At 44.2% G+C, this 27,854-nt stretch overlaps 1 protein-coding gene and 1 long non-coding RNA gene across 5 annotated transcripts; one reads left to right on the forward strand and one right to left on the reverse strand.

The window, feature by feature from the left end:
• Window positions 1–516: 516 nt before the first annotated feature.
• On the reverse strand, window positions 517–27,854 carry SCTR (secretin receptor). Of its 3 annotated transcripts, XM_064451136.1 has the most exons (14): window positions 27,211–27,854; window positions 26,496–26,586; window positions 20,331–20,457; window positions 14,974–15,084; window positions 10,909–11,012; window positions 10,515–10,612; window positions 9,386–9,518; window positions 8,050–8,200; window positions 7,898–7,958; window positions 7,286–7,355; window positions 4,472–4,563; window positions 4,238–4,376; window positions 4,013–4,054; window positions 517–3,006 (listed from the first exon to the last, which is right to left on the reverse strand). In XM_064451136.1, the coding sequence occupies exons 4-14, from the start codon at window positions 15,068–15,070 to the stop codon at window positions 2,830–2,832; spliced, it is 1,164 nt and encodes a 387-aa protein (XP_064307206.1). In that variant the 5' UTR covers window positions 15,071–15,084; window positions 20,331–20,457; window positions 26,496–26,586; window positions 27,211–27,854; the 3' UTR covers window positions 517–2,829. The 3 variants fall into 3 exon arrangements, with proteins under 3 accessions (XP_064307206.1, XP_009507145.2, XP_064307205.1); XM_009508850.2 differs by lacking the exons at window positions 26,496–26,586; window positions 27,211–27,854 and adding an exon at window positions 24,252–24,540; XM_064451135.1 differs by lacking the exons at window positions 26,496–26,586; window positions 27,211–27,854 and adding an exon at window positions 24,252–24,540 and having other exon boundaries at window positions 2,838–3,006; window positions 4,018–4,054.
• LOC135313348 (uncharacterized) lies at window positions 1,037–17,969 on the forward strand. Of its 2 annotated transcripts, none has more exons than XR_010372976.1 (3): window positions 1,037–1,140; window positions 1,223–1,470; window positions 17,491–17,969. It is a non-coding gene; the product is annotated as an uncharacterized LOC135313348 (long non-coding RNA). The 2 variants fall into 2 exon arrangements; XR_010372977.1 differs by lacking the exon at window positions 17,491–17,969 and adding an exon at window positions 14,794–14,999.

Raw genomic sequence — 27,854 nt, forward strand, 5'->3', positions numbered from 1 at the left:
TTTTGCATTGCTCACTGAGATTTACTTCCCCATTCCTCTCCATCTGCTTATAAACATGTCAGCGTTCCTGGAGCTAAGTAGCTCTTTTCTTCAGTATTCCTCAGTACAGTTAGTCAAGAGAGATCCCCAGCAGGGAAGGCTGCTTTTGCATAGCCTGTGCAGAAGATGGGCAAAGTGAGAACCCATCACACTATGGCGGTGTTTGGCTGCAGCTTTCTACATCCTGGCCCCAGCGCCGTACTGCCTGGGGCTGCCTGCTTCTGGCACCCGCCTGAGTGGATGTGTTCTTTCCAAAGAGGTGAGGATTCTGAATGCCAGCTGACATCTGAGGGTTGTATGGGAGCCTCAGCTCTTCATACAAACCAGGACAGCACTTGATACCTGGAAGCAAACATGTAATACAGAATCTGGGAATAATTCCTTCTTTTGATTATTTCGGGCAAGTCAAACAAAACCAAAATGGCCACGTAATACAATAACTCATGCTAGAATTTTTTTTTTTTTTTGTAATACAAAACCCAGCAGCGTTTTATTTTGGGGCACATGGTTTGCCCCTGTTTCACCAGGAGCCTTGTACAAATAGGTATTACACTCAGCCTGGGCTCCACCCAACCTTGTGCCATCAGTGCTGGCACTATGTGCTACAAGGCTTTTACACTGGCTTGTGGGAGACCAAATACTTGCATCAGATCTAATTAATTACATGTTATTGTATCACTGAATCTATATTTCTTAATTTATGCTGGAAAAAGGCACTTGCATTTAAAACAAACATCCATCTGTTTTGGCTTGACTGATAAATATTCAATTCTCAGACAGGGAGTATTAAAGTTGCTTCACTCTTCTTGGTCTTATTTGTAGGCCAGAGAGAAAATTAGGCCAATTATTGTATCTTTTCGGAAGTATCTGACTTGCTAAATGCGCTGGGGCAAGGTGAACCCATATTCAGGGTGGTTGGAGGCTCAGCTTGGCTTGGGTAAGTCAGCAAGAAGTGAGATCTTTCACCCAAATGTGAATGGAGGGGCTTTCACTTCTCCCTCGGTCACGGGACCAATCCTGCTTCTGCTCTTCCTTCCACTTGCTTTGGCTGAGTTTTAAAGGACAAAGTCGACTCAAAACCTTGCCATTTCCAAAAATAATGTAAGTTTAAAATTAATTCCTGGAAACGCTTGCCAGTTCACTGCTTTATATTTGATTTTTTTTTTCCCTTCTGGTTTTAAAGAGGTTCAACTCTCCCACTACGGGGTGACCTATATCAGCAGGCAAAGCTGACCGGGCAGGGGAAGCCAGAGCAAACCTCCTGCTGAAGTGCCTTTCCTCGCCTGACTGCTGCACTGCTGCCTGCTGTGCCTGCTTCATGGGGAGGATACAAGCTACATGGTCTAACTGTCAGCACCGGCAGCAAAAAAAAGACATTTTTCTTGATCTCCGGGTTTGAAACAGTGCTAATAGCACTCCGCTTCTGCACAGGTAATTTAACTTTGAAAGCATCCTTTGAATTTCTCTGTGTGTTTGTCTTCTGGTAAAATGGCAGAAGTCTACCATGAGGGTTTGGTGTGAATAAAAGCTTGTTAGAGCGGTCTTGGCAGAGCAGTTGGGGAATGCTGCTCGGTCAGCATTTGACATACCATGCGTGTTTTGCCAGTGTCTTGTAGGTGACCAGGAGGGAGAAGTGTGATAAACACCACTTGCTTTCTGTTCAGTCACCTTTGCAAGAACTGCCCTAACTGGGGAAATACAGGTACAAAATCAAGTAGGAGGCTTGATTGCATTTGTTGGATGAATTCTTTTATCCATTTCCAACTCAAAGCAGGGAAATTTGCTTAACAATTTTATCCTTAAGAACATAAAGCTGCAATAGAAGCTTGGATACCTTGTGACAGCGTATTACAGTGCACAGTCTTGCAGATTTCAGCATGCTAAGTGATCATAGACTGTAAAGAGATTTTTGCCAGCCACCATGGTGTTGTTTTTCATAAGATACCTTGTACTGTCCGGTTCAATTGAGTTTTAAATGTCCCAACGGCTTTCATTGCTTCCCTTCAAAGACTATCAGGACAAGTTTCAGAGGTACAGACACAATAGGAAAGAGGCAGCTTACTAAAGTTTTCTTGGTCAACCTTGGAATATGCTATGATAGGGGGTTTTTACCATTTAAAAAAAAACATACAAAAATCCAGTTCGGACCACTGTTATTTCTGAGATCTCCACCATTAGAAGAGGCAAAGGAAGAAAACTCTCTGAACCTGCCACCACCACTGGAGCATACCTGAGCAATGCATATGCAGCTGGATAGGAAGCATTAGCTCAGCCATGCTTTATGTTCTCAGTTTCCATAATCCACCAGCACAACAGAAAGACTTTGAATCTTGGTAAATTGTAGGGATTAATTAATTTTGCATTTCAAATCCATGAGCTGTGTTAAGGGATGGCACAGAACCTTCATCACACAAAATTTAATGTCCTTCCAGCTTCAACAGCAGAAGACATAGAAAACATCTAAAACTCACCAGCCTGGCTTAACCTGGAACATGTTGGAGACCCACATGGAAAATGAAAGGTCACATTTAAGGTAGAAATAGCAGCCTTGGTGTGGAAAGAAACACAAATTACTGTGGCCAGAAACCCAAGGAAGAACATAATATTTTGGCCCATTTTGCCTTGCAAAATAACTCTGGTGCTACACAGGATATAGATGAACAGATGTGATTCAAGAACCATTGATCTACAGCCAAGTCCCACTTCTGGATACATACACAAGACTCCCAGCATGGTCCATGGGGCTTAACCACGTGTATCTGAGCATGGAGGTATCCTCCAGGCACAGTGTTAGAGCACGTTTGATCTTTGAAGAGTTGCTCTCCTGTGTTCTGGTGGGCTTGACTTCACCATCTGCATCTCTTGAGTTAAGCCACTTCCTCCGTTACTTGCTGAGGTGCTGAGATGCTGACGCAAGTGTTTGCTTAAATGCCACTGCCTCCATTTTCGCTGAACTTCCAGCTGAACCTAGGTAGAAAGGTCACAAAATACTTAGTTCAGCTAGTTTATCTTGGAGCCCTGCATTGCAGAGAGCAGTATAACAGGAAAAGGAGAGCAGGTTACCTTTGCCAAGGTTTGGATTTATTTATTTAACCCCCAGTTTAAGGGGTTAGGTTAGGGCCTGTTCCTTGTCACTTCTGGTGATACTGTTGTTGCAGCTACACAATTTTCTGTTAACCTGTTTTTCTGTTTAATTGCTGGTGAAATTGTTCACAGAGTCTAGCTTGCCTTAAGTGCTTGGTTTAAATTTTTCCAAGATTTTTGAGTTATAAAAATTAGACATTTTGGTACTCTAAGATTAAAAAAAAAAATTCAAATCAGCTTTTTCTAAACCCTGTTAAAGCATCAGTCAAAGCATTTTAAACCACCTCCGTTTCAAAGTCACTCTTTCTTCAACCTTTAAGCACTAGTATTTTTTGCTTCCTTCCAGTAACCTCAGGATCTCCCAGGTTTGGACAACATTCCCCCCACCTATACCAGCAGCAACATTTCAGTGTGCAAGTTCTAGCCCAGAGTTATAAATTATAAAATTACTATGAAGGAAACGATCCCTATTCCAAAAGCTCTACCTTATGAGAGTCCGAATAATACTGGACTAGATACAGCTTTTGATACATTCCCTCCCTAGGATCAAGCAAAGAAAACAGCCATGGAATGACAGATAATAGCATCATCTGTCAGAACCAGTTGATTGTCAGTGTGACCATGTGCAGGATGGTACTCCTACCCTCTGTTCCCATACAGCAATAATGCTATCTGATTTACGAAAGGGCTGCAATAGTTCAGAGTTGAAGTTTGCATCTGGCATACAATTACTTAAGCTTGCCAGGTCTAGGAGGTATTTCACGAGTGATGTTAGGTAGCTGGGAAGAAAAGCTTCAGATAAAATATGTAATTCATTGGAGAGTGTATCCTACTGATTAATAAGGCATGCTTGAGCAACAGAAAATAATGTTTTATGCACAAAACTCACCTCACCATTAAGAAAACAATAAAGTACAGCCACGACAAAGCCCTGAAAGATAAAAGAACCATGGTCACAAAATTAGAACTGCAGTTTCAGCTTTTGAATGGGGATGAGGCATCTCAAGGGAAATCAGACAGCTTGGTTTTGCCATTTGGACTCCGCTCTGTTGCAGAGTTACATCTGCCTTTCTCATTTAAAAAAAAAAAAAAAAAGCAGCTTGTCAAATATTACCTGGAATGATCCAAGAGCCAATTCAAAAAACAGCTGAATTTCCATTGTGCCACTGCTTGCGTCTTCAGGGAAAAAAGCGAAGATGATGTAGTGGACCCCAAAGAGAGGGATGAGGAGAAGTGTTGACTTTGCAAGTCTCCTGAGAACGAAAACAGAGGGGAAAGCCTGTGTAGAAGGAGCAAGAGGAGCTTGGGTGGGCTCATGTTGCATAAAGTCACGATGTAAGGGACCTACTTGTATTGGTTGAAATCACTGCTTCGTCCTTCAGGTGAGCTGAGCTTCCTCATCAAGATTCTTAAAATGTTGACAAAAAGAATGAAATTAATCTGAAAAAAAAACCCACAAGGAAGGATGTGAGGGAAAAAAACCCAACCCAAACAACAAACCCAAGTAACCACTTATGTAACTGCCAGGTATCAGCAGAGCCGGTTTGGGGTATTTTGGCTGAGCAGGCAGAATAGAGGGGCTGGGGTTGGCCTGCCCGTGTCCCTGTCCCTATTCCAGTCCCTGTCCCTACCTCTGCAGTCTGCTCAGCCACCCTGGGCCCTGGTGCTGGCTGCTTTCCCTGCCAGTTTGCTGCAGCCTTAGTTATAGGGATGATCAGGGCTTATTGTCCAGGCAAATAAGGAAAGGGCAGGGAGACCAGGTATACTGGTAGGATCCCTTCTGGCTGTGGAGTTCAGCCAGCCACTGTGCAGTCTGGCCCCACTTTGAATGCCAGCAAGGGGACAGCACCGGAGGTACTGCTCACTAGCTGGGACTCAAATGCCATTTCTTTCCTGCCAAAAGACACAGCGTGGTTTGGGATGATGGAGGCAAAAAGGTTAAAAGTGGGGGTAGGAAAGAGTTGACTGAAGTGCTTCCTTTTGCATTTTCCCCCTCTTCTAGGGTGGATATCAGATAAAAATGCTGATCTGCTGCTCGGTTTGGGCAAAGGTAAAGCAATAGCTCTTTCTGCTCATTTGACCCTCAGGCAAAGAGCAGGAGTCAAAGGGGAAGGAAGCAGAGCCAGCCCAAGCCCCTTGCTCCCAAGGCATCAGGGAGCAACCTGGGCTTTATCTGCCCTTTGCATCAGGGCTCCAACAGCACCCTGGCTCCTCCTGCCCCCGGCACTGCCCGCTGACCTGCAACTGCAGCCCTTTTGCAAGACCCTGCACCGTGGCAGGCCCTTAACCCTTCCCCACACCTGGAAACACCATTGCAGCCATGCAGCCTCTTCATGGGGGCTTTGAAGCAGGGCTCTGAGGTGGTGGGTTTCCTTAAGTGAAGTGGGTCTGCTTTAGATGGGAGAGACCCAGGATGTCCCTTGGATTCCTGAAATTATTGGATGAAGAGGGAGAAACTGTGGGTGCGTGGTCTGGGCTGCTGTCTGGAGAGTTTGGGGAGCTGGAGAGGGGTGAGGAAAGGAGCAGAGTTGGGGGGAGCTGGGGTTGGGGAACATGGAAGAAAGATTGCAATATTTTGGGGTGTTGGGGAGGAAAGGAGGTTCAAGTCTGAGGATTCTGGGGTTTTTAACCCACCAGGCCAGGCATGAGCAGTGTAGGCTGAGGAGGACTTTTTGCTGATGAAAAACTACTGCGGAAGGGGGGACGGTGGGATTCCTGCTGGGAAGGATTGCCCGTGGGCAGCACAACAATGAATGTTAGCCTAGGAACACAAAGGAGTTTATCGGTGTTGATTTTCTGCCCTTTGAACTGCTAAGGACTGTGCGCTGTGAGGAATAAAGAGATTAAATCTGAATTCTAAAAGGACTGGCTGTTTGTCTGTGGCTATGGGCTTGAGAAAAGCCTTTTTTAAGTTAAGAGGCAGAGCCAAGCAGGCAGCTCCTGCCTTAGGTGGCTAAGCTAGATGTGATCAGGATTTTGAGGAAACTTGGAAGGGGATAGCGGGTGGCCCTCAAAAGATAAATTAAGATTGTGGTTTTCGCCTTGCAGAATGCCTGGGCCTTGTTGACATTTAAATATTGCAGAGTGGCTCCTGGAACATAAGGGTTGATTCGTTACAAAAAATAAATGCTGTGGCCTCATTAAGTTGATCATGAATCACTTGTGTGGTCTTCTGCTTGTCTTGTGGGGGTAGAGGATTGCTCAGTGGTAAATGGGAGCAGAACTTTAACCCACCATCTCTGCTGCTTGGGTTTCCAAGACAGCATGCAAATGTCACAGTTTGTGTTTTGCAAACATAATGGCTCCTACCGGCAACGCAAATACCTCAACCAACTCTTGGGTTCTTACTTGGAGAGTCAGCAGGTTATTTGAGAGTAACTAGCATCTTGAGTGTTTCTGTATTAGGGTTTCAGATTGACCATTGCAGAGTGGTCTGCCCCAGAACATCCCAGTTGGGCAGAACAACAATCTCCAAGAAGCAGCTCCAGCCCCTTGGTACCTAAGGCTCTGAAGGTTAGCACCAACAAATGCTCAAACCATAGGCATTGAGTATTATTTGTACCAAAGTACTTTACGTCGCTACTGCTTTGTACTGGGCAGGTTCACATTGAGTTTCAACGCCTATACCTTATTTCAGTGAGCAATACCATAATAGTATAATTGCAGTCCACTAACATATGGTGCGTGCAGCCTGTAAGCTGCTTTAATTGCTGAAAACAAAAGCTAATGGTCATGTAAGGCAAGTTGGTTTTGGCTTTGCTGAGAGGGTCATTGACCGGGAGACACAAAGGCAATTGTACTGAAATGTACAGGCACTTCGTTTCTCCTCTGGAGCCTTCCTTGAAACAGTCCAAAACAAGCTTCCACAAGCCAGCCAAGTTCATATGAAATCAACAGGATGTGGAAACCTGATCTTCTTCAGGCTTGCTTCTTGGGAGGACACTCTAGCTCTCCTTGTGAACTTAGCTTCGGGGCATTAGTTACTGACTAAATCCTGTTGAGCAGAAGTTGCTTAAGCAGTAATTCATGTATCACACCAGTTCGGGCACATGTCTAAGATCAGTTCATTAACACATTTCTAAAGCATATTGAGTAGATGATCTCTGACTTCACAATATTTGAAAAAACAGTTTGAATCAGTCCTGTCCCAGGAAAGACTTACAAAAATAGACAAAACTACAGGGCCTCTAATGATCCACCAGGTATTGGCATTAGTGTTAATGTCCCAACACCTGTAAAAATAGAAAAGAAGGTGAAGTCAGTTATGAAAACACCGGTGTCTTTTCAAAGGGGTTTAGTCTGTTTTGCACTTCAGGTAGGCCCCATTCCCTTCTTCTACAAAATCAATTTCCTGTTCTCACTTAGCTGCACAACATTTCTGACAGACAACCGTCCACCCGCACAGGACAGAAGTACATCCTGCCCTTAAAGTACAACTGCTGTTCAAAAGTTTGGAAGGGAGAAGAGAAAGGAACAAAGTTTCACCAGTCAGAAAGTCAAATACAGATGCTGAAAGCGTTGTGGGCTGAATTCATACTTGAAGGCTGCCTCCTACCCTTGAAAATGCTCAGATGAAATTTGAGGCTTGCTCTTAGGTTGCACAGCTGGATCTCTAGTCCTGCCCACGCTAGGATGCAGGCTTGCACCACAGCGGGGTGGTGGTTGGTTTGCTCAGCTGCCAGCAGTCAGGAATGAGCAGACCCCACAGAGCAGCCTGCGTGGGGGCTACGTGCTCCCTCCGGTGTGCCACCTTCCTTGCCTCCATGCAACTTACCCAATATTTTCATGGAGTTGCCGAGCAGTTGCCCATGCGGCCACAAACACAGTTGGGGCACCTATGATTGGAAAAGCTAGTTACTGCTCCACAAGTCCATCCCAAAGGCAAAACAAACCCACAGTTATTCTTACTGAAAGGAGAACCAGTACCCCATCCGAGGGCGATGAACCGCCAGAACTTCCTTTCCGAGAAGAAAGAAATAACCAGGAGAGTGTGGAGGTACAGTCCCTCCACAAGGAGCCAGCTGTAGTTAGACATGATGCAATACTGAAAGAAGACCATGGTGAGCTTACACCCAGCCTGAGGGAAGATAAGATAATTAGCTTCTGCCTGGGTTTGTATCTACCTTCTAACAGAGAGAGAGCTGTAAATAAATCTTGGCAAATAGAAATTTCATAGCGCTTAGGGGACTAATCAGGTGGCCTTGAGACAGGCGTTCATATGACAAGAAAGGAGGACTGGCACTTGTAAATGCATTAATCAGTTGCCTCACCAGCAAGAACCAAATGTATCATGGGTTTGGGTTACTGTCTCACTTAGAGGAGTTTCACTATTACTACCTTATTAATATCAGTAGCACTAATATAACCTTAGAGAAGCATGTAAATGTATTTGTCAGGCTTTTTTCATAAGAAAAAGGGTCGATAAAGACAAGTTAAAATTTGCTTAAAATGTTCTTGTTCAGCAACAAAAATTCAGCAAAAAAAAACCCAAAAGCTTTTTGTTTGTTTCCTTCCCTCCCTAATGCTTATCTTTTGGTTTAAAGCATTGAACATTGTCTCCAGTGCTCCCCCTTCTCCAGGTTTCAAGATATTTTGCTGCCAATAAAAAGAGAAAGGAAAAAACAGTTCAAAAATTGGGAGGTTCCTCTTTCAGGCTGTCTGGGCACAAAGCCATATCTTACTACAGGTCTCACACTGAGGTATAAATCAGCAATATTTAATGTGTTCTTTTACTTTTACTGCCAGCCCTATCTACCAGGATGTAAAATCCACATAAGAATCTCAACCCTGGTGGTGTATTCTGTGTTCGCAGCCTGAGACACCCGTGTTTAGGCATTTATGGGTCAATATCCTGAACTCCTGGTGTCTTCTGTGGCCGCCTAGTCAATGCAATCAAGATGATGAATCCAGGTACCTAATTCAGACTGACCTGGATGCCCTCTGCTCCAATACTTGTAAGGGCATCTATAGCCAGGAGGAACCGCACACAGGTTTCTGTGTGTATGCTCCAGCCTGGGCTGCTTTTGTGTCCTCATGCCACCATCACCCATGCAGAATCCCCCCAAAAGGGGAAACTTCAGCCAGGAACAACCAACATGCAGGATGGAGTGATGGAGAAGGGACAGGGCATACCTTTCCTCTCCCATAACCCCTCATGCTGAATGGAAAGCTGAGACAGAGATTTCCTTCCCTGCACACTAACTACTGCTGGGATCCTGCTGGGAAACTGAGGTGTGGGGCAAGCTGGAAGGCACAGGGTTACCGTGTGCGCCCTGCAGTAATTAGCGTCTTCAGAGGAAAACAAAACAGCATCCTTGATGAAGTTGGATGAGGCTCGCAAAATGAACGATGTGAAGAGATGCATGTGGATGTAGTTCCTCGTACATCGAAGTCTTCTGTTACAAAAAGAGAGAGAGATCCTGTGAAGTTACATTCCTAGCCAAAGTGGGTAGCTGGTGGCTGTAAACAGAAGGTTTCAATCCTTATTAATGCTGAACTGGCAAATTAAGAATGCTGTTTTTCTGTGAAAGGAAGACTAACGCACTTCCCAAGAGGGATAAGCACTTCCCAAGAGGGATATGTTAGAGAGGACCTTAAAAAGCTGAAGTCACATCTGCTTCACTCAGGTACTAAAACAAGCTGAATGGTGCCAGAAGAGCTGTGATTTCATGCCAGTATGCTTCATCTAGCCTCCATCCCTCCTTCCTAGAGTAATGTGAACCCAAGGTGTTTACCCACACCTGTGTGGATTTATTTGTTTTGCCTGCAGAGTGCACTCATGCCTGCAGTGCTTTCTCTATTAAATTTCCACATAATCTGGGTCTGGAGGCTGCACAGCCTGAAGATGAGTTTGGAAAGTAGTTGGGGTTCCTTCTGCTCAGAGGTGCTGCCCTGACACTTACTGCGAGGGAAATTCATTTCACTGAATAAACGGCAAAGTACAAATTCCACGTTGTAAGGATGCATGAAGATAAGCTGACTGTCAGATCACTGCTGTAAACCTGAAACACCTTCCCAGAAGTCAGTGCAGCAGCACTTATAGCAAAGTTTTAGCCACAGTCTCAAGTGAAGAAAAGAACTGCAGGGGGAAAGACACTCTGCCAGAGGGACACTGAAGTCGTGGGAAGACCTCAGCAGGGAGGTGGTGCAAATGCCAGTCTGCAAAATACGTCCAGCTACATTTTGGAAAGGACAGGAGAGCACAATATGAGGAGCAGCCCTAACATTTTCTGGGAGACAAGACTCAGAGAAAATTTCTGTCACTGACTTCTGTGAAGGTTATCAGAAATACTTCAAATTTTAACTTGCCCTGAAAGCCAACAGAAGGATCTGTGTCAGCTGACATGACCAGAAATCCTGGCCAAATGCAAACCAGAGATGCTTCTCCTCACCTAAAAGAGACCAGGACCGCTAAGGCTATCGTCAGCGTCACAAGGGAGGTGCAGTATCCGATGGTGTACATGGTCTTCAGCATCATGAAATAGGAACGCTACAGGGGAACATATATGCACATCTTTACCTTTGACTGTCTGGTAGAAATCAGCCCATACCAAGAGAAAGGTGTCACCTCCTATTTAACAAATAAATTTTCTTGTAAAATCAGCTACTGAAGTTTTACCCTGAGCAACCCATTCTGATCATTTGGAGGAAGCGTTTGTGCTGAAAAACACCTGTAACAATAACACCACCTGAGTTAAATCGCTACATCATTCAGTCTCTTCTTAACATGTTCCTCCCCCAGGGCCCCAAAGCAGCAGATCTGTGGTCACAGACACTGAGACTCACTCTCGCCTCATTTGTTGTGTCGTTGACATTGTAGCCACAAGCGATATCAGGTCTGGGATATGGGTCTGACCAACCCTCGCTCGTACAGTTTCGGTAGACAAAACCTGTGTGGTAATAACAAAAAAAGGACAAAACCAGGTGTGATCATTTCCAACTGTATCTTTGTTCTCCTCGGGGGTCAGTCACAACATGTAGGGTTGCTCCAAGAGCAAAGAGAATATTTCCCCCAGGCAGTGCACTCTGCATAGCTGGAGGTGAAATACAGCTGAGCTAATTATGTTGATATTTGCCCAGTGTACTTGTGTGGGTCATAATATTGTTTGCCCACTCAGGGATGACCGTGATGGATGTGTTTTTATTAATTGCAACATAAATAATACTGTTCAGTACATCTGGTATTTCTTGGCCAGTATTCCAAGATCAGCAAACACATGACTTTTTCAATCACAGATTCATACTCCATGCAAACCTGATACTTTCCTGAATGCTCCCACCTCCTTACTGTGGTTTGTCAACCTTTGAAGAGAACATAAAAAACTTTAGATGGTCACAGATTTTTGGTGAGATTTAAATGAAAACAAAAAGGCTTGTCCACACAGCGACGTCTGGGCATTACCTTATACTGTTGATTTCCTTGCTTACTTGCAAACTAAGGCTAGGATGAGGTTCACTTCACTTAAGTTAGCCATCTGAAAGCTAAAAGCTTGAGTCCAGCTGTGTCCCTTGTGGCTGCCTTTCTAGTCAGTGGAGAAAAAGAGGCATTTGCAGAATTCACCTCATTTTCAGACAGACATCTGCAGAGGGCAGTTTGTCTGACCCACTTCTGCTGGGCTGTCTGATTTTTAGACTCCTAAAGCTGAGTGAGATGGATCCCCAGCAAGTTGCACATAGTCGAACAGGACAGGTTTGAACACATCCATATTCATGTTTGGCACTAAAATGGAAGTGGGAAGCCCTGCCCTACACACTTTACAATCTCATTGGAAGAAAAAGACCCTAGCAGGCATGTAGGTTATGCGCTGAAGAGAAGAGAAACTTTTACAAAGTAGTAAAACCACAGCCCGCTGTCCCTATCACATTAATCTGTCAGGTAGGAGCCACACTTTAGAAACATGGAGTGAAATCCTGGCTTTGCTGCAGTAATGACAATACTAGGAAGGACTTAGAAAGGACCTGAAATCAGCAGCCCTTCTTAGTAGAAGCCTTGCCAGAAGGCACCATAAAAGTCTATTTTTGCCCTCACATTTAGCTATAGGGAATCTAGGGCATCCAGTTCCTGCAAAACATCCCTGCAGTGTTGAGGGAATGGAAAGAGATACATATGCAGCAGTCTTTGGCACTGTTCTATGCTCTTTGGCGCCCTGCTGGGACCGTCAGGACAGAGTCAAGGCTTGTGCTACCTCTGGGCTAATTGTGGTGACCTGATGGCATGTCTGCACTTGATTTGAACTCACCTCTGTAAAACTGCAAGGCACAGCAAACCTGCTGAGATCTCCAAGTGGGAAGAGTATGGGTGTGTCAGTGTCAGACTATTATTCTGATGCTTTTATGAATATCTTGTTCCCACTTAGCACCTTTGGAAGGGCCAGGCTCAATTTTTAAGCCAGGTGTTCTATACCCTGTTGCAGTGCAGCAATAACAGGAGAGAAATGGCTCTCCCAAACAGTTCTCCCCAACCTGCCTTGGCAGCCAGCAAAGGAGAAGTATAGTGGCAAATTCTTTACTTCAGCTTCAATTATTAAGACATGTACTTAGCCCAGAGCAGTGTGCTGTGCTTCTAAACATGCCCGTAACTGGTTTTGCCTGAGGATGTCAGACAAGAAGAGGTGAAGTTCTGTGTTGATATGTGTGTGAGATTGTGTTATATGCAAAGCATGGGAGATTATGCAGGGCATATTATACTGGCAGATGTGAACACAATTTTAACAATGCTACTTGCTTATGGGTGACACACACACTGGGGAACCTGCAGCATGCCCTGGTCAGAGCAGACTCGGGGGCTGCAGCTTGTCTAATGATCAGTGCCTGGTGTTAACTGAGGCCTTGGAGGCTTCTGGAATTGCCTAGGCAAGGGGGAACACTGGGTAAAGGGATGACCGTGGAACTAGGGTCATTCAGTGGAGCCTTCTCCTCTGCCTCTGAATCCTCACAGTCGTCACACCTGTCCTCATTTCTTGCCTGAGACACAGTGTGCAGGTCTGGATGTAAACTTCAGTTATGCTACTTGGTTCCAGATTATTTTGTTTCTTTGGTCTGTTATGTGGGAAGGGGCCAGACAGTCTAGGCTTCAAATGCAAGTCTAGATGTCAGCACAAAGCTCAACAGCACAGAGACCAGAGTTTGGTCAGAGCTCAGGGCTATCTGCGTCCCTTAACATATGGGTCTTTGGCATTTGTGGCTGCCCATCTGCTTTGCAAGTGGTAAGGACAGAAAACTTTTGCTTTTTGTTCAAGCAAACAGATCTTTGTTTTCCTTTTGCAAAATTGCTTCAAACAGGGCAACGACTGTAGCAGTAATTAAATGCATGAGTCACAAGCCAACCACAGTATAAAATAAGAGAATAATGTGGTTATGAGAATGAGAAGAAACTATTGCTGACTTTGACCCAAAATGCCAGATGCAGAGACTGACATAAGATGCAAATGCCAATGGACCACGTCTTAGGTTTCTGTTCTGAACACCATCACTCTGATTATTGCTTATCAGAAGTGGTTCAGGTCTCAGCTTCTCGATAAGGAGGGCAACTAAAGTTTAAAGCTGTTAGACTATCTCTAAGATGATGCAATGCACATTTGAGATGTAATTATGACCTTTGGATGTACAAATTCCTGTTTTCCTCCCCAGTGCGAGGGCCGGAGGCAGGGAGCGGTTCCCTCTAGTGGCGGTACCAGCAGGGATTTAACTTAATACATTTAAGAGCTGGTATCACTATGCAAAAGATTCGTGAGTGCATGCCAGAAGGATGATATTCTCAGCGATCTATGTCTCTGTGTAGTTTATTCTCTGTCAGGTTATAGGATTCAATGGGCAGCTACTGTTTGTGTGTACAGAAAGTAGCATGGTATTTATTTTAATTTTAATGGATCATGTCTGATTTTATTTAGAGAGCACTAAGTGCTTCTCCTCTGACTTATCTGATCTTTATTAGACAATCTAATACTTTGTCTCCCAGTCCTCCCTCCATAAAATGAATCTGTCTGCTTTTCTGTAAGTGCTGGACCTCATTAATCCATGTCCTATAACCAAAGAATGCAAAACCCTCTTCCAATTTGAATCATTAACTCACTAAAGAGAAATGTAAGCACATTTCTTGGGCATTGCTGAAAAGTAGAATTGAACAGAAAGCAGGCAGAAAATCCTACTTACTGGATCATGATTACTGTAGTATACTGGAAATAAATTTATCTTTGGTTCTAGTTTAGAAATCCCAGAGAAAGGACAACAAACGTTACTTGAGCTCATCTCTTTATGAGTAAATTGTTTGGTGAGCCATGAATCCTGAGTTCCCATGAATTCGTGCCACTCCTGTGGAGCCTCTCACAACCAAGGGAAAAACCCCCAGTGCAGATTTCCTCTTGATGGAGGCAAAAAAAGGATCTTTTCCCCCTACCTGGCTGTCTGTTTGGCCAAAACTTGTATGAACACAATGCTGTGTGAAGTTTTGTCCCCATCAAGCTCATCTGAAATCAGCCACTGGCTCTAAGAGTTATTAGAAGAGGAAAGACAGGCAGAAATACATAAACACAGAGGCTAAGAGGAGAAAACACTTTCCTTTAAGAAACCATGCTAAAAAACTGCTTTTCAGGATAACATTTACTTCCTGCCCTTTTCTCCACCTGGCTAAGAAAAATAAGAACTTAAAACATCTTGCTACTTTAATTCCAGGCTTTCTCACATTTAGTTCAGTGCTGGAAACGGAGCTGCTAAGTGACTGTCGATCTTTGAAAGAAGCAGGGACACCACTTCAAGCTCAGACCTGACAGTGGCATCTTTGTAAATAACACATTTTAAAATAAAATAACAATAAAAAAAACCTTGGCAAGAAAAGCGTATTTTTAGTGTTACCTTTTTTCCCAGTCAGCATCTGGAAGAATTCAGGGCAGTGAGCGTTGACAGTCTGTCCTACCGCAGATGAAGGCCAGCAGCTCATGTTATCCCACATTCCAGCACATCTGCCTGGGGGGGCAACAATGAAACACCATGCAGCATCTCCCAATGACAAAATACCATGAAATTTTTCCCAACATTGAAACACTATTGAACATCTCCAAGCAATGAAACACATGCGATGTCTCCCAAGGACTAAGGCAGATACCAGAACAGAGATGCTCAGTACTCTGAAAAGCCAGCTGGATGGGACAGAGCAAGACTTGCTGAGACCTGCCGAGACCTGGATAAGACAGAACAGGACCTGCTTGCTTCAAACGAGACCCAGCAAGCTCAAGGCCCATCCCATTCTAGTCCTTGACTCTACTGGTCTCTTCTAGCTAGACAAAGAGCAACCTGGGCCATTGTGAACTTTGCATCAGGCCCTTGGCTACCCATCTGTCTTCTGGTAACTATTTAATGGCCCTGGAAAGATGAAGGAACCCAGATGTGAAATTTTTAGCTAACTTTTCAGTCTTTCTAAAGCTTCCACTTTGAGTCACCCTGACATTTTCCTTACATATTCCTTTTGTAAACAGAAGAAGATACAACTTGACTAGGAGTTTAAGCAGCTTCAGAATGATACTGGGGAAAGGACAGAGAGGAACACTATCAATGTCATCCTTGTATCACCATAAATATTCCTCCACTTCTTCATCTCTCTCATTATGCCAAGACTGTGCTGCAGTGAATAACACCAAGGGACCATTTGCTGGGCTTGGCTATGGGTCTCAGTGGCTGCAGGAGAACAAAACTTTACTAAGTTCTGCCAGTCCCTGAGACTGTAAAGGGAAGATCATCACATTTACAGGCCAAGGGAAAAACATGTGTTCACACCAATATGATGGCACAATCTGCCTGTACTCTTGTTCTTTCCAAGGTCAGGCCTCTGACAGTGTGACCTGCCTGTTGGAGAGTGGAGAGCAGCCATTGAACCTGGAGTCCTGCTGGATTCTCCGCAGGCATGAGCCCCTGGCTCAGTTGCCCTCCCTGCACCTTCAGCCAATTGAGGCCTCCATCACCTGCACGGACTGACCAATGCTGCCCAGATTCACCCCATTTCCCTCAGTTAGGTGCAGGGGCTGTTTATTTTAAGGCTGGGCTTGTCATGGTCCCCTTCTACAGTCAGGGTGTGAGGGAGGCTTCTCCAGCTGCGCCCTCAGCTTGGCTGTGTTGTCTTCTGGCAGGGCTGGTAGAGATGCCTCAGGGAGCTGATGGTCAACAGAGCACAGCATGATGGTGATCTCAACTTAGACACCTTGCTTAGGTGCTGGATGAATTTTGGCCTGTGGTGCAGATTGTTAATAGAGAAGATGAACAGCTGATGTCCCTTGTGCTAGAGAGAAACTGCAGTCCTGGTCTTTCTTACTGTGCTCTTCTACAGACATAGGCTGAAATCATTCAGACCGGCTCTCTTTTCCACTGCTCACTGTCATTAGTTTTAGAAAAACTTTTGGTTTTGTAACATGACAGGGAAAAAAGAGGCCACTGGAGCATGCCAGGACCACCCCACGCCTGGCGAGTCCTGGTGTGTGACAAATGCCTTGCATGCTCGCTGAAAGCAGTGGGGAGGAAGTGCTGAGCACTCTTTTCAAATGCTTCATGCTTTATAAGGCCAGCCTCCATTAGCCTGACAAAAATATTTACATTTCTAGAAATGTATTGATTTCCTCCTGCACAACAGTCCTAGCGCCTGGAAATACAGAGCTTTTCACAGCTAGGGCACCTCAGCTCTGGTGTCCTCGCTGTGCCAATGTTTATAGGACTTGGTAACCATTTACTTCAAAACAATAGTTTAACAGCAAATGAAACATCATCTTGGGTGATATTTATGCCTAGCTGGGCTGCACTGTTTAGGTTATCATACTTTCATGCCAATACAACTGGCATAAAGCCCCCAAATCAGACTGTGCACAGAAAAACCTGGCAAAATTATAATGTTGGGATGGTCTTTTCCCAGGAGGAGAAAACAAAAGCCAGCCAAGCGGTTCCTCCTACAGGTAGGCTTCTTGCCATTCCTCATGGAGCAAAGCTTGTGCCACCAACCCCTACGTAGCCTCCTGGGTGGAGGTAGAACATAGCAGCACCTCCCTGACTCTTTGTTCCTGTGCTCTTTGGGACCTCCCTCAAATACCAAATAAAGCACTCCCCTAGCAGTAATACACAGTGTCACCATGACCAGGTCCCAGACCTCCATCAGCTTCCCTCCGCTGCTCCCTGCACCTGAGAATTATGCCATCTTTGCTCATGCACAAAAAAGAGCATAACCATGACTCATGTTACATTGATGTAACACTTCTCCCTCCTCCAAGCTAATGGTATCACAAAGGCAGAGTCCCTTTTTCCTTACACTGCAGGAGGACAAGAAACACTGCTCAGGTACTTTGTGCCTGATTCACCCACAACTAAACCTGTGTGTCTGTGCCTTTTTCACAGAGAAGCGTTGCAGCAGAGATGGCACCATGGAAGCTTGTCCCCTGCTTTGCCATTCTTCCTGCCTGCACCAGACAAGGCTTCTGGGGTAGGTGCAGGAAGGATGGGGCTCAGAAGGTGATCCACACCCTGCAAAGCCACCTTTCTCCTCTCCCTGCATGACCCGCCAAGGACATGCACTGAATCCCCAGAGCTTTGTTTTGGTCTTCTTCAAACTGAAGTCCCTGTATGGGATTTTTCTGTACACAGACCTCAGACATGCAGATAATAAAAGGCCAGAGATATTTTCAGATGCATTATTTCCCAGAATGAAAGTATTACTCCATAATTTACCAAGGTATCAAACCCTCCTCAAGTAAAGACCAGCAGAAGGAAATTCCTGGGCTCTCTCTTCAGAAACCATTACTTGGAGAAAGACGTGCATCTTATCCATGTTTATTCTTCTGGGGTTCTTCTGCCAGGAGAAGGTGGCTTTGCAGACAGAGAGGGGCTTAGTCACTCTGGCCACTTTAATCTTAAAGCTTTCTGCTACATAGGTAGCCCTGAGCCCATGGCAGTATGCCTTGGTTTGATCTGACCTGTAGGGTTAAAACAATTTTGACAGCCATTGGAAATATTCCTCAAAGGTTTAACACAATCCTATACTTCTAACTTATCTTTCTGTAGATTTGGGGAAGGGGCACAGAGGGTATAATTATCCTATTTAAAAATTTCTAGCAGCAAAAGGCCCTGAGAGAATTTTTAATATTTGGATCCAACTTAAAAGTGTATCCAACTTAAAAGTCTCTGCTGAGGAGCTACTATTTGACTGAGACAAAACGAGACCTTCTGTAAAACAGTACTGCCTGCTAATGGTAGCGCTGGTCCACACCTGCATGGTCCTGTGAAGTTTAACTTGTTTGCATCCTCGGAGCTCTGGTAGAGAGGAAACACAGAGCTCAACATTAGAGCCATGTCACAGGATTAAGGCAGAAAAAATAGGCTGTCAAACCACCCTCCTCTTTGGTGAAGGGCACTGAGGATGGAAACAAACAATACTGATTTATTCATATCATCAAACGTCTTATAAGTAACAGGACAGATCTTTATTCTGGAGTATCTGGCAACCTCCCATGAGGTACCCTGTCACTGCTACATTGGCACTGTGCTGGTTTTGGTTGGGATAGAGTTAATTTTCTTCATAGTAGCAGGTATGGGTCTATGTTCTGGATTTGTGCTGAAAACAATGTTGATGATACAGAGATGTTTTCATTATTGCTGAGCAGTGCTTACACAGAGTCAGGACCTTTCCTGCCTCTCACCCCACCCCACCAGTGAGCAGGCTAGGGGTGCACAAGAGGTTGGGAGGGGACATGGCTGGGACAGCTGTCCCCAGCTGACCCAAGGGATATCCCACACCATATGACATCTAGCTGGGGCAAGAAGAAGGAAAGGGAGGATGTTCAGAGTGATGGTGTTTGTCTTCCCAAGTAACCGTTATGCGTGATGGAGCCCTGCTTTCCTGGAGATGTCTGAACACCTGCCTGCCCATGGGAAGTGGTGAATGAATTCCCTGTTTTGCTTGCATGCATGGTTTTTGCTTTACTTATTAAATTGTCTTTATCTCAACCCAAGAGTTTTCTCACTTTTACCCTTCCAATTCTCTCCCCTATCCCAGCGGAGGGGAGTGAGCCAGCAGCTGTGTGGTGCTTGGTTGCCAGCTGGGGTTAAACCATGACAGGAGTAATGTCCTGAAGCTGTGCTCATGTCCATCAGTCTGCAAGGCTCACAGGGATAAAACAAAGACAGAGAAAAATGCTAGGCATCCTAAGAAACCAGGCAATAGATCTTCCTTCTGAGTCCTGCCTTTGGGCCAGGTCATAGTGAAACAGTTCTGTGTCTCCAATACTCTCTGCTAGAGAGGAAGACTTTGAAGCTAAGAAAAAGCCTCAACTCTTGCTCCACAGAGTACCTTATCTCTGGCCAGGACACCTTGCACACACCACATCTCACAGGAGCGCCTTCACTTTGCACACTGATGCGGATCTTGCCATGTCCACAGAAGACACCCAGAAACAGGTCAGTCTGCAAGATGCTGCAAATGACTCAAATGCATCCTTAGTGGCAATTGCTGGCCGCGTACAAAAAATAGTCACATCTGTTGCCTCCATCCAATGTACTCTGCAAGATGCTGACCCAGTGCTGCCTGGGAGACTAACACTCAGTTCATAGGCAAGCTTCAATAATTCCTTGCAGTTATCTCTCTGAGACCCCTTGCACATGAACACACTTGCTTAGCTGGGAAAGTAAAGTTGTCTCCGTGATGAGGACTCAGAACCACAAGACCTTCCCAGGACAAAAAACTCCTTTATATGATGATAAATCCTCTCTGAAATGCAAGAGCCCTGTTATGTGACAGTAAGTTAGAGCAAGGAGGAAGCAATGAGCACCTTCAGGGCATGCAATTTAAATGTTCACTGATGGTATTCATTGATTTTGAAGCAAATATAGTTAAGTAAATTTGCACTTACTGGGCTGACTTCATAAAAATATCCTTGTCCATGATGAGAAGAATTCCAAATCCTCTGCAATTTGCAAGATTTTGTTGCTGATGTGCTCCCTAGTTGTGAGGACTGCAGTTGAGCAGCTAAATTAGAAGGCTCTTACGACCCTTGCTATTAAAGTGAAGTCAAAATCCCACTCTTGGAGCCTTATAACAGATCTTAACTAGTTTTCTGCTCCTAAGTGAGAGATACATACGAGGTATATGCCTCCTATGGAACGGAATGTGGGGGTATCTGATTTTGAGGCCACCCAGCTCACTTAAGAGCGGTTTTTATTGTGCACACTCATTCAGCCTTTACCTGAGCTCAGGAGCAGATCATTTTCGGGCGTTCTGTTCTTTGCCTCCAGCAAGAGAGTCTCAGCACAGTTTTCTTCCTCCTTTTTCAGCACACTCAGGAGGTCGCAGAGAGGTGGGACAGCTCTGATCTGGAAATTTTAAAAGCAGTGGCATCACTTTTACTCTTAAAACTTACATCCCCTTGACAGGATTTACCCTCCTTATGCTCACATTCCCCATGCAACCCTATAAACTGATTGTGGGCAATATTTCCTTGAAACACAGTCAATTTTCCTAATTAAGTCTGCTTTTTTATAGTAGCAGCAGGCAAGCACAGAGTTTCTGCCTTCTCCCTTTTGATGACATTACTGTTATTGAGAAAAATGAATGTATTATTTTGCTAAATTAAGTACACGAGCAGGATGTTCTTCCAAAAGACTGCCGAAACATCCGAGGCACTGCTGGACTCTCCTAGAGCAACAGAGAATTAGTTACTTGCCCCTGACAGTGTTAAACCATAGACCTGGCAGGTCATTCTCCCGGGCCCATGTGATCCAGATATGTCCAGTGGTTGCAGACCACCCAAGCTTGTTTCACTGCTACTGATCAGGAAGCTGCAGGAGCCAAGCTGAAAGCAGAATCTCACCCAGATTTTTGCAAGAACCTAGACGGTAATTTGTCATACGGTCATTTTCTCACCTTCCCATCTTGCCCCAGCCTCCTCTCTCACAAGGCAGTGCGGAAATGTCCTGCTGCAGCAATTAAAGGTGAGTTTATGTTATATGCAGCTGGACCAAAATGAACATACAAAACAGCTACTGACCACTGAAATGGCATGTATTAAAAACCATCGCAAAATTATTTGCAGGACAAGGTCCCAGTTGTTATGTCTTGTAGTAAAAAGGTACTTTCACCATTTCTATTATTTTACCAGTTTCTATTATTTTTGACAGTAAAAATACTGAATATAAGTGGGTTCCCATTATAACAAATTAGATAATTGCTCCCTTACGAACAAAACCAAAAATCTTTATAAATTCCCACTGTAGAACTTACATGTGCATATATATATGCATATGTATATACACACACATACTTAAAAGACGAAAAGCAAGTAATCAGGATGTATTGTTTGAAAAGTATCAGACAGAATTTTTTAATGTACTTTGTGAAGGAGAAGTTAACCCGGCAGCATCATATTACTATTCAACCTAATCAATCTTGTAGCATTGCTGATCACTTTCAGATTAGATTCAGGAGAGAGAATGATCGCTGAAAACCTTGTAATGAGAACTATTGCTTTTCTACAATTAAATTTTAGCCTAACAGACATCGGCAACTGTATTCCCACTCATTTTGGCTGGAAGTATTCTAGGTATTATATTTCTGAACAAAGTTTGATCTTTTCAGCAATGTATCATGCCTCATCTAATTGGTCTGTTGTGTTTAACTCCAGCATCTTTCTCCCTTGTTGCTGTGTGGCATGAAATAAATAAATTGAAACCCATTTGGTTTTGCATAATTGAATGAATTTTCTGGAATGACACATGCAAAAAATTCAGATTAAATAAACTATCCTCTGATGCCTGGATTTAAATGAGTTTTTAATCCAGGTAATATTTAAAAAAAAAAAAAGATTTTTAAAATCCATTTAATCTTTGGAAAAAATTAGAAATATCTTACTGGAGTAATATGTCTAAAGAAATGTAATTGCATTTAGTAAATTAAGTTGTTAGCTGAAGGATTTGATAATTTCTAAATACTGACAGGTTTTTTAAGCGTGCATTATTTATCACTCTCTACCATTATCTATTTCATTACCAATAGTAAAGCAATTTAGTACAATTTCAGAGTTCACAAGTACAAATGTGACAGTTAAGACATACAACATACTTCTGCTGTTGTATCTCTGTCCAAAAGTTGCCTTGAAAATACAGTAAAAACCAGTATGAGTGCTGAGCATTTCCTTTTCAGAAATGTAGGTCCTAAGAAAGCTTTTGTTCTAGAACGAGATTTAAAGACTGTTATTTCTTTTTTGCTAGAATGAGGCCGCACACTTTCAGCACACTGAGCTGTGAAGAGAATTATTTTCTTACACAAAATGTGTTGCTCAAGCAGAAATATGGTGTAGTTAATGCCTTACAATTACTGTTTTACCCTGCCAAGTGATGTCCACCCTACCCTTCCCATCAGATACCGCTGCCTGGTAATAGAAACACAGGTAACCAGATTTTAAACACAGAGAAAGCAGAGAGCCACCAGGTGCTGTTTTAAAGACCTTGTTTTCCACAAACACTGTCCCTTGGTCGGTCTTTGCCAACACTGGCATCTGACGGGGCAGGCTCCACACGAGCGGGGCCATCACAGGTCCGGCACGGCTGTTTGCTGGGCAACGCAAAATCTCATTTCCCGTGCCATGGCCAGATAACCCCACTCCGCTACTGGCTGCGCTCAGTCTCGCTCATGTTTACCGTCCGCAACTGGGAGCAAACAGCCTGCCTCCAGGCCTTGAAATCAAGGAGGAAAATGGGGTCCTGTACATGCAGTTTCTTTGCCTCTTCCTGAAGAGTTCACTGAAACAGCTCCCAGCTCCCAGGCTGTCAGATTTCAATGAAGGGGCAAGACATCCTCATATTTTGTTTAAAGAAAATATAAAGTACCAAAACCATTCCAAACAGAAATAACGGTGATAACTAGATGTCCAGAATGGGCAGAAGGATACAGTTTGTGATATTGTTAGCAACAGCCAACTACTGTTTTTAACCTGTGAAATTAATGGATCTAAACACTATTCAATATAAATAATATTTGCAGCCGCAGAATCCACAACCATTTAATTTGAAAGTAAGTGGTTTTAGTTTAGTGAGAGGATTTAAAGGAGAAAAGAAGATGCCTGACAAAATCAAAATAGGCATCTTGAAGGATTAGGAAGAGAACAAGTAGAAGGAGATGCTCTCAGTGGCACCCTGAGCAATGACATCTATTTACAGAACCCTTTAGGTAATACCTAAGAATAAGAAAACAAAATGACAAGAAAACCATCACAGTCACCATTGTTATTGTGGAAGATGATCAAAAGGCAAAAAAGTTTGCAGACTGCATTCACTCTGCAATCAAAATGTCTAGGCAGAGGTCAGGTTTTCTCAGAGTTTGAATCAAATCCCCTGCTGGGACAAATAGATTGTTTTTTCCATTAGCTGCAATGAAACAGTGATTTTTTTACATTCACTGAGAGTTTGATCCTCTCCCAACTTCTCACACACAAGCTGGACATATTTCAGTCTTGGTTTTATATACTTTCAAAATACAAACAAGCTGAGCAGCACCTGGAGATCACATCCCAGATTCAGCTGTCCTTCCTGACCAATCTGAGTGCCCAGAGCTCAGCAGTGACAATCTGCGACATAAATTCCCAGTGAAGTGATAAAGCTAAAAGAATGAAATCAAACTTTGTGGGTCAAACCTTGCTTTTCATTCCTTCCATCTGAGTCGAGGGAGGCTTTGGTAGTGGTGGGCATTCCCCCTTAGGGTATTGCTTGCTGGTGTCAATCAGCAAAGCTTCTCTAAATGGCATGCATTTTTTCCTGTTCATCACAGAACCTGCTATTAGTACCAAATTAGAATTAGAACCAAAGTGGATTAGTAACACTGCTGTCTTTATGTAGGTGGGGAAGCTGAGGCATGCCACTGTCTGTTATAGGTGGGGAAACTGAGGCATGCCACTGTCTGTTATAGGAGGGGAAACTGAGGCATCCAGTATCTAGCCATCTGGCCACTGTCAATTAGTGCAGGAAGCAGCAGAAGCAGGAATAAAATTTAAAAATCCCAGCTTCTACACACACCTTTTTAAACAAAGACACCACAACTTTATGGAGTAGAGGTGCACTTATCCAGACAACATGTGATTCCATGCAATTGGGAATAAATAGTTCTGAGCACCTACCAGGACAGTTGAAATCCAGAAGATAATCACCCAGATGGTCCACATAGTCAATCACAGGCTGTTTCCTTCATCCCTCACGCGCCAGAGGTCACTGGGCTGTCTGTACGCTCTCTGGCGTGGTTCTTAGCAACTCTCACTTCATCCCTTTCCCTCCTCGCTTTTTTCCCTTCCCAGCTTTTACCGTCCTTAGCCAATGTTTCTCTCCAGCTGCCGAGCCCTAGAGAGCATCAGCAATGACAGGACCCCCTCGTCCACCGTCCAAGCTCTCCTCCTCTGCAGAAGCTTCCTGTCCCAAGAATAACAGCACCTCTGTTGAGCATGTCCCTACTATCGTCTGCCTCCCTTCCTGGCTATTATTCACTGTTATCGACGGGTGTCGCTGGGGAATGATCGTTCCTCACGCTCCCATGATAAAAGACCAAGCAGGGCTCCTGTGTAAGATGTCAGCCCCACAGTGGAAGAGGTAATCAATCAAGGGAAAACACAGCCCTGGAATAAGAGCCCTGCTGAGAAACAGGGGGGTTGGAGGAATGTGATTCAGGCTGCCTGCACTGCTTCTGCTCCCGACAGCTCTGCACATGCTTCCCACAGTGAGCACACATCCCTGAGAGCCAGAAACAAGGAGGCTGGCAGAACCTGCTGCAGGACAGCCGGCTACCCGCGCATCCCACCCAGCCCAGGTGAGCACAGCTGCCGGAGCTGAAGATGACCTCAAGTCTGAGGTAGGCACCGGAAAAAGGGGAAACGAGATCTTGCCTTCCTACCCCTTCCAAAGAGGACTCTAAATGCTCCCTGGACTTCATCCTCTCATGCAACATTCAGAGGAAACAGCCAGTCTGCTTTTTGTCCCAATGCTGCAGGTTGCAAGATGTCATCGCATTTGGATACCTGTGGTACCTCATGGTGGGATGGAGATTTGAGCCATACTCAGTTCCCCCTAGGCAGCTCCTCAGCAGTTCCCTTGCCTGGCAGTAGAACACTCTTTGTTTTTTCCAGGTTTTGTTTCCATGGCAAAACTATTGTAAAGGGGCTGTGTGCTTACCCTGGGTGTGGGCTACCAGCTACCAAGGCAGGTGCTCCAAATCCTTGCTTGCCAAGTTTGCTTGTAGCACAATAATGAATACGGCCTCAAAAAAGGGCCAAAGTTTGCACTGTGCACGAGTGCCTTTTCCCAAAGCACTGCAGTCCTCAGCTTGGTAAAGTGTCTGTCAACACCTTTTACCATTTTTTCCAATTTACCATTGCCCGTCACCCCAGATGGGTCAAATGTGATGAGGGGCTGCCCAAAACTCAGGGTCTACTCTACAATCTACTGAAGGTATGCTCCAGATCTACCAGTAAAGTCAAAGACTATGGCCATAAAACACCTGGCTCGTTACCTGTGCACTGAAAATCCAACTACTGCATTAAGCAAGTCAACCACTGAGCAGCACAATGAAGGAATCTATGTTTCCAAGTGAGCATTGCCCCTTCCCATGCCCACTCTGACCACAGTAAATCCAGTTCATCTCTATATGGGCTGCTTAGGACAGTTGAATTGCAATGTTCTCTGTTTCCCTCCACACCACCCTCATCTCTCCCCACATACCCAGAGCAGGAGTCAGGCAAGTAGTAATATTTCCTCCATGTGATGTCTGTCCTGCCCAGCTGCCTGGTTTGCATGTGCTGACTGCCCATCTGCCCCACTCACCCAGCACTGTTTCCTTTGCAAAGGGCAAATGTTTCAGTCTTCTTTGCCCTTGTCCACACTAAACCTGTAGTAAGTTTCATTTCTTGAAAAGCTCTACTTTCCCACAGAGTTTGGTTGCAATTGGTCAAAGGGTTAAACACATTTTTATAAGGGGGTCTGAGAGACAGCCAGACGATGTCATTACAGTAGTCTGAAGAAACCACATTTGCAATGCTGCATCATCTCGGTAGGATGCCACGTCATCCTCACTCGTCCTTTGGCTCAGAGAATATTTTATTATCCCATTCAAATTGTAACAGCTTCCTCTGAAAGCCACCATTTTTTGCTCTTGTTTGTGAAATCAAAGGAGCTTTGCTCCTGAATGTGCTTCTGAACGCAGGGCATTTTCTGGAATAGGCATTGGCTGCCCAGGAGTTTCAGAGAGATGATATTGAGTTTAAACACCAATGGTATGAAAAAAGATCCTAATATTTTGTGACCCTCCTATTATATTCATGTGCAGCCTGAGCATTTGCAAGAAGCTGGATGCAAAATAAAACCCAGAAAATTCTTACCTGTGCAAACCGTTGCTTGACCTGCAGCACAGCAGATGTCAGCACAGCAGGACAGACACCGTGGGCTGGGACATCCAAGAGCAGCAGCAGACTACAGAGAATTACAAATAAGAATTCACATATCCTGAAACAAGGTGTTTGTTTAATTAAACAATCACAGAATCATTAAGGTTGGAAAAGACCCCTAAGGTCATCAAGTCCAACCGTTGCACTTGGTTGTGTGCATCTACATTAATTCCTACTTGGTATATCCACTTTATATTTGTCACAGCTGCAATTTCTTTCAAGTCTGTAATCTAAACCAGAAATGAAGCGTCAGAATTTGTTCATGCAGTCTTGAAAGACTTTTAATTGTAACTCTAGTAGTAAATAAAAGAAATTGCTTTGCATAACTCTGATTGTAGGATTGTTTACTTATCAAATGCTATCCAACTTTGATATTCAATATTCATTTATTAATACATAAAATTTCCATTAGTGCCTCAGTCTAATAATTCATCTTTCTCCCTCCTTTGATAAATAATTCAATTGTTTGCAATGCCTCTATTAGAGCTTGACAATCAGGCCACTCATTTTTCATCTCATGTTTGGAACATAAAGATAAAACTGAGGTGAGAATCACCTATTTAAGTCTTGGTTCACAATCTTTATTTATACTAGCCATCCCAATGAAATCTGCAGATTTGTTGGCTGATAATTCCCTCTTTTCACCTACCTTTTCCACTGATTTGCTACCTCTCAGGAAACCTTACAGAGTGCTTTTCCAGAGATGCATCATGTTCAGCTCCTCTGATGTGGAAGTGGAGATGGATTCTGGTTTACACGCAACTATCACTGTCCAAAGAGACAGATGTACATGCGAATTGTGTTTCTGTGGGAGGAGAAATACATTAACGTGCTATTTGCTGTACTATGTTCCCACGGCCTTTTTCTTGGAAACAGAAACAAAAACCCAGCAAACCCATAGACCTAAACAAGTTCAGCATGGAATACTGTGATTAAGCTCTGGAACTGGCAAGTCTATTTTCAGTGGCGAACTGTGCCGTGCAAAATATGTAGCATTTTGCAGAGTTGTTTCCCCTTGCCCCAGGGAGCCAATTCAGGCAGCCCAGCCCCCTGTGAGAGCTCTCCAGCAGATCGATACTGCAAGAAAAAATCATTTCAACAATCTCTCCAGCTTGTCTGTCAGGTGGAGAATAAACTGTCTGCCTTGGTCCGTTTACTCAGCTGAAGTGAATGGATAGTTTGGAAAAGCACTAGCTTGCTTTGTCCCCTGGTGTTTGAAGAGGTCAAAGCTCCACCAAAGACAGCTCCGCACATGGAGCTACAAGGAGGAAGAGGTGTATGCACCCAGGAAAG

Source organism: Phalacrocorax carbo, chromosome 5, assembly GCF_963921805.1.
Source record: "Phalacrocorax carbo chromosome 5, bPhaCar2.1, whole genome shotgun sequence".
Lineage (NCBI taxonomy): Eukaryota > Metazoa > Chordata > Aves > Suliformes > Phalacrocoracidae > Phalacrocorax > Phalacrocorax carbo.

Excerpts from the sequence above, each read along its gene's own strand:
- SCTR (XM_009508850.2), bottom strand. The coding sequence starts at position 24,296 with ATGTGGACCATCTGGGTGATTATCTTCTGGATTTCAACTGTCCTG. Across the intron at positions 20,458-24,251 it reads TCTGGATTTCAACTGTCCTG|ATCAGAGCTGTCCCACCTCT; the intron begins GTAGGTGCTCAG and ends TAAAATTTCCAG. Across the intron at positions 7,356-7,897 it reads CAACTCCATGAAAATATTGG|GTGTTGGGACATTAACACTA; the intron begins GTAAGTTGCATG and ends CTATTTTTACAG.